Genomic DNA, 15,439 nt, shown 5'->3' on the forward strand with positions numbered 1-15,439 from the left:
TTTCTATAAGTAAATGACAAATGTTTAATTGCTTTACTGAATCTATCAATGAAAGCTTTTAATTTGTTTAAATTTTACTAAAATGAAACTCGTTTCCATTAATGTCTTCAAATTGATCTTAGTTTTTCTCGTTCATGCTAGCATTGAAACCTGATATTTAAAATGCTTCGTCTTCAACTTTTGATTTTGATACTCATTAGAAGATATTTGATTTTGAATGCGAATTGCTTTAAATGAAATGCATATCAGTTACACTCTCGATTCTCAAACGTTTTTGTCCACGCAATTACTCTTTTTTCTAGGAAATCTTAAAAGTCAAAACGATAATATTTGATGTTATTTTGAAAATGCCGTTAATTGTAGCACTTTAATTGATAATGTATTTTTTCTATATTTTACGGTGTCTGAGATTGATGGAAGTTTAATCTTGAAATTATAAAAATTAAAAATAAATTGATCGGAAAAAATGAAAACGTCATAGAATGAATTGAAAACTCTTCAACATCACATTGTTTTACGACAATAAAGCTTATGTCAATACAAATTGTGCTTTACATCTGTATGTATCTATAAATAAAACTTATCTGACTTACATTTCGACTCTCGTTCCCACTAAAACTGTTCTGAAAATGCAAACTTTGGAATCTGAAGTACTGGAACATAAACCGATCATGTTAAATTACCGGTCAGTCATGTACGGTACACTTTAAATGAATTTCATAAGTGTAAATGATTAAATGAGAAAGTAAGTAACGATCAGAATGTTACATCTAGTGTAAGCAACGTTTACTTAAGACGTATACATTTTTGTTGTTTCTTAGATAAACTGTTTTTAAGTTGTACATTACAAACAATTTTGAGTCATTTCAGAAAAATAACTTGGTCAGGAAAAAATTTACAGTACTGCTGAATTGTTTTCAGTTCAGTTGGCATTTGTAATATATTACATTATATTACATTGATTATAAAGAAAAGTAGACAGACTTTTGAACAAATTTTATTAACTGAAGGACATATTTCATTATCTTAATTTGTCTTGATTATGATGCTGTCTGCTCACTAATGCCTAACAACAATATAACACCTAAGTCTATAGTCAAGGTTTCAATTAGCATTGATTTCCAGAATAGAACTGGTCAAAAAACCTAAAAACTAGACGTCAGCTCTGTTATTGAATCTCAAGCCAGAACTGTAAGTCCAAATCTAATTTCTTTGAATTCTTTAAACTTTACCTTTTGTGTAATAAAATGAAAAGAAGAGCATTCCGACCAAGCAAAATAATGAGACATAACAAAATTTGCAACACCTTTCCCTGGCATCGAAGAAATTAGAAATGGTATACGAAAATCAGTGAGATTCTTTATTAGAAACCTCATGTTTCCTGCCAAAAAGTCTAGAATAATCTTTGTCAAATCAAAAATTATTTTGGATTTCTTTTGATCTATGCCGACACTAAAATATGACTAAAGTGCATGTCATTTTTTTTCATCGAGTAGCTTTTTGAGTTGTAAGTAGACACAATTTGTAAATGCAAAATTATACCAATTTCTCTCCTGACTATCTACAATTATCTATCCCCAGGCTATTCAAGTCAAACTCTTGTATATGTTTGGACGGCCGGGATTAAGTAATACCTAAAAATTGTTCGGATGGGGAATGAGAATCGGAACGGTCGTGTTCAGGTATGCGGATAACTGAATGTGAAATATGAAAATCGCTAGTTGTTTTCTAATGTGAAGTCTTAGAAACAGAGATATTGAAAGGTCAAGGTTGCTAGAAAAACGTGGCAAATTTTACATTACGATATTGAATTAAGTTATGATGCTGATTCAGCGAAACAAAACAGGCTTAGAATTTTCACCCTCCCCTCCTGTGTTAATATTTATTTATGTAGAGATAACTAATATACATAACCTATTTCATACTGTATTTACACCCACAGTTGTACGCAAGGCTCTCTGTTATAATTTAATTTTGTGCATGTTTAGATATCCTGTTCAAGTTCCAATCAGAAATAGCTTGCAAAATGAGAACGTTTCGATAACCAACATTAATATTTTAGAACCGATTAGCCGTGATATAACATGCACATGTACTATATGTCTCCAGAAGTTCCCTTTTATGTTCTTATAAGGGTATATTCTTATGTTGTTTAATGTGATGTCTGAGTGATAGTCATGCTTATGTAATGTCCTTTTATGCTCGAATTAAATGTATAAGAAGGTTTTATGATAAAATGTCAGACACAATTATCTCCCTTGGTCGCTAGAACTCATCTCACATATATGCCTTTATGATAATGATTTTATTTTCTTTTTCCAGATGTGCTTTACGATACCTCATTTGCAAGGTAAGAATGTTCATGCCTTTAGTCCGAGAGCTCACGGACTTTTATTGCAACAATAGAGGCCAAAAGAAGTTTATACATTTTTGGAAACAATATTTCATATCCTCCATGAAAACCCATTTCTTAAGTGTCAAAGCCGTGCCTATCTATATTTTGTTCACTTATGTTTGTGATAGGGGAGGTAAAACTCACTTGTAAAATATTAGGGGGTAGGGTAAAGTTTACGTCTACAAGTTTTTTCACTGATTAATTACAGTAATTATCTGATTGTCAGTAAATGTATATATGACCAACAATGACAGCAGTAAGAAATTCATCAAAAAGGACTGAAGGGCAAACTGGATATTCAAGGTCAAAGGTCAGATTTATGTTAAAATCACAAAATTTGGCACATTTGAAATTTATTTTTATTCTTAAAAAATAGTTTATTATCATAAGACACTCGTCTTTATTTATGTAATGCGTATATATCAGCCAAAATCAGCAATGCAAATTTTATTGCAAAATGTCAAGGTCAACCCTGATAATTGAAGGTCAAAGATCATTTTCATGTAAAAACGTGAAAATTATTGCCTTAACTTTTTCTAGTCAGTTTAATATGTTTTCACATTATTAGTCAATGAAGTTAATTCGTTTTAATGTTGTATGTCAGGCAAAGTCACCAGTGCAGATGTAACCCCCAAAATGCCAAGAGTAAAGCTTATATCAAAGGTCAAAGGTCAAATTTGTGTGAAAAATGGCATGAATAGCTTCCTGTTTGAAATATAACAGATATGTTTTAATCATTATAAGTAACTGCTCGTGATTTATTTTAATGTATATATGTCTCACAATGTCAGTAATAAAGATATCGTCTAAAATCAGACAAGTTCAAATGTAATATTAAGGGTCAAAGGTCATTTTCAAGTAAAAGAATGAAAAAAAGCTCTTTAACTTTTCTCTTTGTAAACAATATCTTGTCGATATTAGTCCATGATATCAGTTCATTTTAATATGTAAATGTTAGGCGATGTCTGGTATGCACAAATAATTTCAAAACATTCAAGTTCAACCATAATATGAAAGGTCAAAGGTCAAAAAGTGAGTAAAATGTTGCAATAATATCACCTGTTTGTAACAATATTTTGTTTAAAAGTATTTGTTTTGTCATTTCAGTAACTGATCGTTGTTCATTTTACTGTATATATGTCAGACAATGTCATGGAAGGGAAAGTATGTCAAGGTCAAACCTGGTATTAAAGATCAGGGGTCATTTTTGTGTAAAAGATCAAAATGTAGCATACTTACTCATTTCTTTGTTTAAAAATAGCTTCTTGTTATAATTCACTTTTAGCAATTTATTTTAATGTATACATTTCAAGCAAGGACAGCTATGTAGGTTTTCTCTAAAAGGTCAAAGCCAACCCTTTTATGAAAGGTTAAAGGACAAATTTGTGTGAAAATTCGCAAAAACAGCATGTTTGTAATGATCTTTCTTTATTGTTTTAGGTATTTTTGTCAACACTAGTAACTGATCATTATTCATTTTAAAGTATATATAACAGATGACATCATTCTTCCTTGATTATGAAAAATTGGTCAAGGTCAAACCTGACATTAAAGGTCAAGGGAGAGGGTCTTCAAGAAACTCGCCATTATGAAAAAAGGCTTGAACAAGTTGGGGAGCAAATGAAAAGATCTTACGGCAAGTCTACACAGGCACCGTACGACCCATAGCATAGCACGCATCCACCTCATGGGTAACTGCTTCCATAACCATTAAAGATAAACTAGACAAGGTTCAAATTCAGGCCTGAGAATAAACAACTCCAATAAAAGAAACGGAAAAGACAGCCAACCTTGAGCCATTAGAGATAAGACGAGAGTACAAAGCCCTTGTGCAGGCAGAGAAGGCAAAGAGACTACCATCACATCCACTCCACTCAAAACTCGAGAGCAGAACCAAGAACAGACTGAAACGACAGAGTCTCAACCATATCGTCAAAGGACTGCAGAAAGGAAAAGCAGCAGCACTAGATGCAGAGGCAAAGCCGCTTGTGCCCGATGAATGGGTTCCTAGACAATGTGCTCCAAAGATCAAATTGGTGGTGCCAGGAGTAGAAGAAAAGGGAAAACAACACCAGGCTCACCAGCAATCTCTTACGCTAGAGATGATCAATGACAGCTATCCAGCACACTCTTGGATCCAAGCATATACAGATGGATCAGTGGAAAAAGCAGTTCAGAATGCTGGGAGTGGTGCCTACATCAAATTTCCAGAACAAAATATAGATAGGCATGGCTTTGACACTAGATGCGGCAGTAAACTGCACCGGTTCTGCAAGTCGCTGACATCTCCCCACAGCTTGGTCTCATATGGGATGTCTGTGGGCCAAACTTTCTTGCGTACTTCTTCCAGATAGAAACCGTTCTGCAGGATGTGTAATGGTATTTGTTCCTCTGATACGCACTGGCATTTTGGTGTCTTTGCAACACCCCGCTTCTTCGTATGTTTTCTCAGGCCACAGTGTCCAGTGCGCTAACGGAGGATAGTTCTTTGGCTTTCTCGGATTAGCTTGTGCAGACCGTTATTATTGGGCAGGTAGCCTCCATCACTTATGTTCTTCTAGTCTGACGCAAATCTATTCTTTAGCAGAATCTTAGATTCTCTGTATGAAGTTGGAGGTTTGGGACTGTATTTATTGATTGCTTCCTTTGCAAAGTTCGTCCGCAGCTTCATTTTCGGCTATGCCCACATTTCCAGCAGCTGTCTCGTTAAGATGTCTGATGGACCTCCTGAGAGAGCCTGAAGAGCTCACTTGGAGTCTGTTAGGAAAACAATATTTTGTCCCTTTTCTCCTCGCTCATACAGTTGGGGTGTGGCCGAAATTGGGGCTTGCGTCTCGGCTCTAAAGTTGGAGAATCTCTTGCCGACTGGATGACAGAGTGTGAGAGAATTTGATGTAGGCATCACTCCCAGCATTCTGAACTGCTTTTTCCACTGATCTATCGGTATATGCTTGGATCCAAGAGTATGCTGGATAGCGGTCATTGATCATTTCTAGCGTAAAAGATTGTTGGTGAGCCTGATGTTGTTTTCCCTTTTCTTCTACTCCTGGCACCTCCAATCTGATCTTTGGAGCACATTGTCTAGGAACCCATTCACCGGGCACAAGCGGCTCTGCCTCTGTGTCCAGGGCTTCTGCTTTTCCTTTCTGCAGTCCTTTGACGATATGGTTGAGACTGTCGTTTCAGTCTGTTCTTTGTTCTGCTCTCGAGTTTTGAATAGAGTGGGTGTGATTGTAGTCTCTTTGCCTTCTCTGCCTGCCTAAGGGCTTTGTACTCTCGTCTTGTCTCTAATGGCTCAAGGTTGGATGTCTTTTTCATTTCCTTTATTGGAGTTGTTTACATTGCTCAAAGACTTATCCTCAGGGCTGAATTTTGAACGTTGTCCAGTTTATCTTTACTGGTTATGGAAGCAGTTACCCATGAGCCGGATGCTTACTCTGCTATGGGCCGTTCGGTGCCTGTGTAGACTTGCCGTAGGATCTTTTCATTTGCTCCCCAGCTTGTTCAAGCCTTTTTTTCATAATGGCAAGTTTCTTGAAGACGCTCTCCTTTGACCTTTAATGCCAGGTTTGACATTGACTAATTTTTTTATAATTAAGGAAGATTGTTATCATTTGTTATATATACTTTAAAATGAATAATGATCAGTTACTAGTGTTGACAAAAATACCCTAAACAATAGAAAAATCATTGCAAAAGTGCTGTTTTTCTGAATTTTCCACACAAATTTGACCTTTGACCTTTGATAGAAATGACTGGCTTCGACTTATAAGGACAAAATCTACATTGCTGACCTTGCTTGACATGTATACATTAAAATAAATTTCTAAATAAAAAGCTATTTTTGAACAAAGTAATGAGTAAGTATGCTACATTTTGATCTTTTACACAAAAATGACCCCTGACCTGTAATACCAGGTTTGACCTTGACTTATTGTCACTTCATGACATCGTCTGAGATATATACAGTAAAATGAACAACGGTCAGTTACTGAAATGAAAAAACAAATACATTTAAACAATTAAAATTATTACAAATAGGTGATATTATTGCAACATTTTACCCACTTTTTGACCTTTGACCTTTCATATTATGGTTGAACTTGAATGTTTTGAAATTATTTGTGCATACCAGACATCGCCTAACATTTATACATTAAAATGAACAGATATCATTGACTAGATCGACATGATATTGTCAACAAAGAGAAAAGTAAAAGATCTATTTTTTCATTCTCTTACTTGAAAATGACCTTTGACCCTTAATATTACATTTGAACTTGTCTGCCTTTATACGATATCTTCTTTATTGACATTGTGAGACATATATACATTAAAAAAACCACGAGCAATTACTTATAATGATGAAAACATATCAGTTATATTTCAAACAGGAAGCTATTCGTGCAATTTTTAACACAAATTTGACCTTTGACCTTTGATATTAGCTTTACTCTTGGCAGTTTTGGGGTTACATCTGCACTGGTGACTTTGCCTGACATACAAACATTAAAACGAATTAACTTCAGTGACTAATAATGTGAAGACATATTAAACAGATTAAATCAAGTTAAGATAATAATTTTCACATTTTTGCATGAAAATGAACTTTTACCTTCAATTATCAGGGTTGACCTTGACTTTTTGCAATAAAATTTGCATTTCTGATTTTGGCTGATATATACACATTACATAAATAAAGATGAGTGACTTATGATAACAAACTATTTTTTAAGAATAAAAAAAAATTTCAAATGTGCCAATTTTTGTGATTTTAACATAAATCTGACCTTTGACCTTGAATATCCAGTTTGCCCTTCAGTCCTTTTTGATGAATTTCTTATTGCTGTCATTGTTGGCCATATATACATTTACTGACAATAAGATAGTTACTGTAATTAAACAGTGAAGCAACTTGTAGACGTAAACTTTACCCTACCCCCTAATATTTTTACAAGTGAGTTTTACTTCCCCTATCACAAACATAAGTGAACAAAATATAGATAGGCACGGCTTTGACACTTAAGAAATGGGTTTTCATGGAGGATATGAAATACTGTTTCCAAAAAAGTATAAACTTCTTTTGGCCTCAATTGTTGCAATAAAAGTCCGTGAGCTCTCGGACCACTTGTTCAAAGCATTTTTAATCGTTATCAGCTTTAATAGCAAAGTAACTAGTTCTTATATCAATAATAAAACAAAACCAGTATTGAATACCTACCGAAAATTAGTTTGTAAAATAGTGACTTTGTTAAGACAACTTCATTTTCACTGAATTGAACAAATGGGGATAAAGAAAAAACTGACAACAATAATATCTTAAGGCGTAACGTCATTTATCCGGATAGCGTAGAATAAATCCTGGATTCGGAGTACGGAAATGAAAGTCATTTTATGAATTAATGGCAACCCGTGAATAGATTTACTGCAATAGCAATGTTACTATCATCCTTAAGTTAAAATATGATATAAAAACATCTCACACGTTAAATAATTCAAATCGCGGATTATTTTAATCATTGGCAAATACCTCAAAAACAAGCAAACGAACCTATACATTTTATTTCACAATATTGTAGGCCATCTGTTTATTTACAACTATGAGATGTTTCATTAAATTCTACATTGTAAAAAGATTCTATTCCCGAAATTTAGGATTCCATAGACTCCCATTATGAAACTTGCGTGAGGTCCAACTTTTTCAAATCAAATTAACAATAAAATCAAGCACACGACCCAATCTTTTTTATTTGCTGAGTTTCAAAGTATATTCTGAAGTCTTAAAAAACAAGGTTTAATCAAATCTTACATTGTAGAAACAATTTTGATCAGAACAACCTTAAATAGAATTCTGCTTAAGCATCGGGGGACGTAATTGTTGTTGCACAAACTCAGTCAAAACAAGTATGTAATTTTGCCCTCAGTGGAGATTTTTATAGATAATTATCTTCGTATGCAGTTTGGAATGCAGGACAAATGATACTACCTTTGATCATTTGATACAATAATAATGATCAATTATTCTGGCGTTTGTCGTTAATTATTTATAAATAACAGAACGTTAATGCCATGATCGGCAATATAATTATAACGTGTAAGGTTATGTTAAAAACTCATACATTTTTTTTGTATTTGAACAAACTAAGACCACGACTAAAGAACCCAACAAACACGGACACCTAAAATGCCTTTAAATAACAACATAATGACTATATAACCGTAAAGGCATTTACTTGCTTTAAAGAAGCATTTCTAGCATTTCAATGAATTCTGATAAACACAGCTGGTCACTAAATTTCTAGAAAGAAATAGTTTGGGGAAAATATCACTAATTCCTATGAAATTTTATTGAAAGTTCGTTTGACTGAAACAAAAACTACAGAGGACGAATAAAATAGCATAATATCGGATGTACAGTAATTCGATTGGCATTTGTTGACAGTTTTGGGGCTTTTTGACGACCAGAAAACACATTTTTACCATAGAGATGTCTGTTTTATGTAAAGTCAATTAATAAATGGCTTGTTTGCATGTTTCATATCATAAAATGGATTAAATAAATATAAAAAGAAGAGTCTGTTAATGTCTATATTTAGAACTTCTGTTATTTGATACAACGCGTAGTCCTTCTATAAATATATAATAACTACTGTTTGTGAAAACGATAGTTTGTCTGTACGCATAGCAAGCTAACCAATAAATATATAATTCCGTTACAATACACATAAACAGTGGCATTGCACTGCAATATTTATCAATTTACTTTATAACACAAGCCCTATGAATATTTAAACAAAAGTAGGACTAAGAAAAGACAGGTGCTATTTTCGTTTAGTGTTAAATCCAATTTATTTTGAGCATCATTTTATCTGGTCTTTTAATAATTAATTGTACATAAAACAGACACATTTTAAAGTGGAATATACGTATATTTTGGTCATCAAAGAGAACTGCTCTTGTCATCTGAGGCACATTCTAGTTGTTGTTTGTCTAGAAAAAAAGCGACGTCATGCAATTTCGTCCATTGATCTTTAAATTCGTAGTCTCAATCAAAGGAATTCTCGGTCCACTTTTGTGTTTAGAAAATGTAAGGACTACTTAAGAAAATTAAAAAGCAATTGAAAATTATAAATTACATTTCTAGAGTTTTCCTTTTCATATTTCATGTCATAACGTATTATATTGTCGTTCAGTACATAATCAATTCTGTTCATAGTGTAGAGACACATCACAACAGTGGTTCTATTCAGGTGTCTGCATATACATGAAATAATGTCAAGAAGGGTACCTAGCATTCTAAATCAACGTACTTCATTCACCATAATAGCTATGAAGTTTTATCTAAATTTTATATAAATAAACATATCTAAACATATCTAAATCAACGTACTACTCCCGCGCGATAATTTAAACGACAGCATGTTCATATTATTGTTTGATTGTTATTGTTCTCATGCATAGTTCATGCATAGTTGGTTGAACTCAAAAAGCTTGTCAATGGTAGAAGTTAAGTCCATACTGTAATGTTATTCTAAACCATTTTCTGTATTGAAACGTTTTAATGAAGAAAAATAATAATTATCAAACATGTTATCGTTTGTGTTATCGTGCGGGATTTATATAATAACACACTTGTAAAAAACATTCATTTTCGATCATTTAAAAGTAAAGAATTTCTCGCTTGTGTACAAAAGCATTTCTAAATTACAGATTTGTTCGATGAATGACTGAAGCAAATATCTAATATTTGCAAATTAGACTAAATACCTTTGAAAGTTAAATTCAAGGTTATATAAGAATTAACTAATACATTGTACTTTCATAATTTAGAATTCATAATTTGTGTTGTGAGTAAACAAGTCTTTGAGTAATTTATTCTTTATGTAGCAGACCTTGATGGTGAAAATATGGGTCAAATCCCACTAGGCATGTCATCCATAGAAACATATTACATAGAGGATATTATTTTGTTAATTTCGCACGAGTGGCATAGCCAGTGAAACTGTTAGATATAGTGCTCATCAATGAAAAATATCTTGGTCTTACATGTAAAACAAAACAAATTTTCTTTTCATTTCACGTTTTGACTCTGTTTACCCATATGATAGTTTCTTACAAGTAAAATATGTTTGATATTTTTAACTGTGATAATACCAGATATATCTCACTCTAATTTTTCGAAATTTCACTGTAAAACATACATTCTAACATGGCTCGAATTGATTTCTAGTTAAACAAAGAAGAAAATCAAACGCAATATATCCTGCGATAAACAACGGTTGACGCACGGACCGGTAAGAGAGCATTATGACGTCAATTTTGACGTCATGTAGCCGCCTGACGTCCAATACATTACTCCTCGCGTAAATGAATTCCAGCATAATATTTATTGAAATATATCAACGTGCATGTCAGAATGAAAACAATCAAGGCCTTCTTGTGATTTATCGTCTAATTTACCACGGTTCATCGTTCAGATGCTTCAGTATTTAACCACTCGGGCTAACGCCCTCGTGGTTCAATTCCTACGCATCTGAACTCTGAACCGTTGTAAATTAGACGATAAACAACGCGAAGGCCTTGATTATTTGTTAAGTAAAAATTCATATTCACAAAGACTCACGACGCAGTGTTATTTAATATTTTTATAACTGTTGGTCTGTGTTTAGATCATTTAATAGTATACTTTTGATAAAACACAAACAGCCTTGAAGGAACAGTTCGCCAGTTACATCGACACTAACCGTGATGAACGTGCAAGTAAAGAAGAGATCTTGGACTACTTAAAGAAGTACAATCCTACAACAACGCCAGAACAGGTCGAGAAGTTCATTGCAAGAAGAGATAAAGATGGTAAGTAGAAAAGTAGTCAACACAGAACTGATCAAGAAGTTCTTTGCCAGAAAAATAACAGTACATTGTACTAGAAACCTAAAGAACAAGTTGAGGGAAGACAGAGCGGGTAGGTTAAAAGCTGTTGTAAGCAAGACAGATCGAGATGTTCCTTTACAGAGTGGAAAAGATGGAAGGTAAAAAGCTGTTATATACATGATAGCGATTCTTGGATAATTTGCATGACGTCCGAGTGTGATTTATACCCGTATAAACGTACAAAAATAGCATTAGATTCTTATACTTAGAATTTTACGGTAACCTGCTAAAACAATGAGTGGTTTGCTTTCCATATTTATCAGAAAATCAAAATAAATGTTAGGATATTTGGTCTTTTCAACATATAGCCAAAAAGACCAGCCCGCGTTCAATTGTAACTTGCTGTCCGATGAAAATACAGCTCCTGGTTTTTATTTAAAATGTCGTTAAATCCAGTGAAAAACATACAGCCGTGTCCAATTTTGATCTGTACCATCAGAAATACTAGTTTAAGCTATAATTTAGTGTTGTTTTTTAACCTTGGCGTTCAATTTTGAAAGAATGTTATAAACGGCGCCATTATTTTTATTTATTTTTTTTTCGTGAATGAAGTCAGGTTGCGCCGCAATTTCGTGGATAGGGTCGTCTTTGATGTAATTACACCAATGTTGTTTATTTGAAATTAAACGTACAAAATATATAGTGGATGTAAATATTTCTTAAACATATGTATTTAGAAATTATTTTTCCAATCTTATTTCACTTTCAGTGATAAGCGTGGTGCAGTTTAATAATGGCCGACGTTTTTACTGTAGAATGCAGTACCACAATTTAAGAAATTATTATTGGAAATATAACTTTAATTTATTACTTAATCTTAACTTTTACTAAACTATAAAATTGAATTTTAAATAGTTTCGCCGTTTTCTAATAATACTCTGTATTTAACCGTATTAAAAGCGGCATTATCAGTTTCATTCTATTGCGTTAAGGGCAATTCTTTAGTCAAGTAAAAGTACATGTTGGTGATGATATTTCAATTATTGTAGAGCCTTGAGCCAGTAATTTTCATCAACTAATTCATGTGGAAGACATATCTTTCTCGGAAATGAACAAGAACATGGTCAATCACATTTTGTGCAAATTATACCGTTGATTTATTCTTAGAATTCGGTTATAAAACAATTGAAGTAGAAACGTTTCTAGAGGCTACAAAATTGTTGTAATTCCTACGTTACGGACTCGATCAAAGTTTTTTTTTCAGTTTTTTTTTTTTTTTTTTTTTTTGCTGTTTTTTTTTTGCTGTTTACCAGAATGCGAGAATGTCGTTCACATAATGATACATTTCAATTAAATGAAAAGATAAATTTGAAATAAAATGTCTTCAAATTGTTGATTTCTTATCTTATCTCTTATCTAATAGAAATTGATTGTCAATGTCCACAGATAATTCTAATAAATAAGCATCAATAGTGGTAGACATTTTATATAGTAAATGTGAATGTAACACCTGGCTAGACAGCTTTGACCAACCATCCAACGTTTAAATTTGTGGCCCGGACATTTTGCATTTTATATATAACTTGAAAACAAATTGAAATTATGAAATTTAATTAAATATTACCATTTGCGTGTTTTGTAATTTTATTTTGCCATGTGAAGAAAGAAGTAAAATATGAATAATATTATACTAAACCTAGCTTTGCATTAATATCGTCTAATTTTAGAATATATGAATAACGTTTGGAATTTTAGCTTTTTCATCTAGATCCTTAGAAGATTACCGTTGCATCAAAATAATATTCTTATATGTAATTGCTTGACTGACTGTCTTACAATAAAGTAGATAGGATAGTAAAAGGCATACTCCATGTGAATACGGTTCTTTAGTTCTCTTTCATGGCACTCGACTTGCCTCTCTCAAAATTCAATTTTCAGGTTATGGATATCGCGTTAACTTATAAGGAATAACTTAACGTAGAATTCATCCACTTTTAGTATCGAAGTTTAGCCTTATGATATATCTAATACGAGGACAGGTGAAACCAAGTAATGACATCGCCGAAAGATATCCTCATTGGTACTCCATTCCATATATTTAGATCGCGGCATTTTCGACGAACTTAAAAGCTGCTGCTATGTATGCAATTTAATTAGAAATTCTCAACCTCTCCTAAATTGAATTTCAGTTTTTTGATAAAATTCATTTTTTTCTCTCGTTATTTCGAACCTCTTATCCGTTATTTCAACTCTTGGTGAAGAAAAGCGATTGTTGCAAAAGTTTTTTTGCTACTTTGCACTACTCAAACAATTACACTAAAAAATTGACAGAATAAAAAAGTTCTCAGAATGTTATTCACAGTAAAATGTTGCAAACAGTAAATTTCGTGTAAATAATGTTTGAGCGCTTCATTCTATATGTTATACATATTACAGCTGTCATTTTCGTTTATGTAAATTAACCAGAATCGTATAACGTTCTAGACCCCAGGTGCCCCTGTGTGCATTGTTTCATCACAGGCGGGCACGTGGGTAGATCCCGTCATCTGAATGGCTCCCTCACGTAAAGAATTCAATGGCCCATGTGAGGCATCAACCCAGATCGGTTATGGGCAAGTGATTCGAAGCCAAAAACCTTAACCACTTGGCCACTGAGGCCTCGAAATAAATATACTAGAATATACTTAAATGGAAGCATGGAATATTACCAAGCAAGGACCTGAAACTATACTTAAAAATGACCGAAAAATGTTACAAAGTCTTCGAGTGAAAACTGCAGACATTATTGCTTTGTTGCAATGCGTCGACTGATATCCCCTATCTAGTTGAAAGGTGACAAGTATTTATATTGCAATGTCTGTAGGAATATAATTTGTCTGTGAGAGGACTGTCTTGGGAAAAGTTTAATATATGATTGTGTCTAACGATTTTGACTGATAATCAGTCATTATTAGCCTTATAATATGCTAGTTAAAGGGGAATGGTACTTTGTCAAAATTTAAGATTTGCTTATAGCCTTATATACCAAAATAAACTTTAAGATATTTCCAATATATATCATCATCTTTTAGAGCGATAAACATGCGTATGACGTTACCATGACGTCGCAAACATGACCCGTTTTCGCGCTTTTTACGTCCGTTAATGGTAGCGCTAAAATGGTATAAAACTCGATACTACAAATGTATTGTCGGCGTCAATGCATTAAATTATATATCAAACGACAGAATAAAGCAATGTCTAAGTGATCATTAACATGAAAAGGCATTTTCTATCCGAATTTTCGAAGGAGGTGCGAAAACAGACTTTTGGTTGTTTAAGAAAATTCAGGAAGAAAATCACTTCTGATCCATTTTGCAAAAAATTGGCCCGTGGAATTTTTGCCATTTTTTTATATGTGAAAATGCATTATGTTGTTAATGTCTGAGCCAAATTAAAAAAAAGTTCACCGAATCGTTTTTATAGTACAACCGTTTGAATTAGAGCACTGCGACGCAATAAAGAACGTCGTTTAAGACATGACGTAAACACGTGAATATTTACATATGGTTAAACAGCTAATGGCGTTATGCGTGTCACAAGTTTTTTACCATACAGTAAAGGATCCGACATGAGTTGTCTTCTTGTATAAACTTTTATTAAATGAGTTCAAAAAGATGTATTTGACCATCCTGTGGCGAGCTAAATAATAAAGGTTAATGTGGAATTACAACGAATATCAGATACGTTTTATCACTAAAATAAAACACAAACATTTTCCGATGTCTGTTATCATTTAATGCAGCCAAATAACTGTGTTCATGCAACTTCTCTATGCAGCATTAAAAAGTGCTAAAAAAGACAAAAGTAAGTTAACCGATTCATAAAAGGAATAACCAATAACTGTTTCACTGCCACGCACATCGGTTTACAGGTAATGCGTCAGTCATTTTTTAACAGAATAGCAGGGAGTCATGCAATGTTGATAGATAGTTCATTATCTTTCATTTTCCTCGAACATGCAGCAGTTATTGTATTTAATATTTTTTGCCGATTTGTAACTCTTACTTTCTTATTAATTTTTTCTGACAAAAGCAACTTGATTCCATTTTCTTCGTCTCTTCTATGTGCAAGCATTAAAACTTCATATGTTACACCCGCCTTGCACATTTTAGCAGCTATACGGTCAGAAAT

The 15,439-nt window shown here is 33.1% G+C and overlaps 1 protein-coding gene across 1 annotated transcript in view; it reads left to right on the plus strand.

Annotated features, from left to right (window-relative positions):
* The window catches only part of LOC123555585 (uncharacterized), a 56,979-nt gene that overhangs the window by 31,816 nt on the left and 9,724 nt on the right, over nt 1-15,439 (plus strand). Inside the window, exons 3-4 of the mRNA XM_045346184.2 lie at nt 2,323-2,350; nt 11,102-11,248. Of these exons, the coding sequence (XP_045202119.1) occupies nt 2,323-2,350; nt 11,102-11,248 (175 nt within the window). The remainder of the gene's footprint in view (nt 1-2,322; nt 2,351-11,101; nt 11,249-15,439) is intronic.

The sequence above is a fragment of the Mercenaria mercenaria genome, chromosome 7 (assembly GCF_021730395.1).
Source record: "Mercenaria mercenaria strain notata chromosome 7, MADL_Memer_1, whole genome shotgun sequence".
In the NCBI taxonomy this organism is placed as follows: Eukaryota; Metazoa; Mollusca; class Bivalvia; order Venerida; family Veneridae; genus Mercenaria; species Mercenaria mercenaria.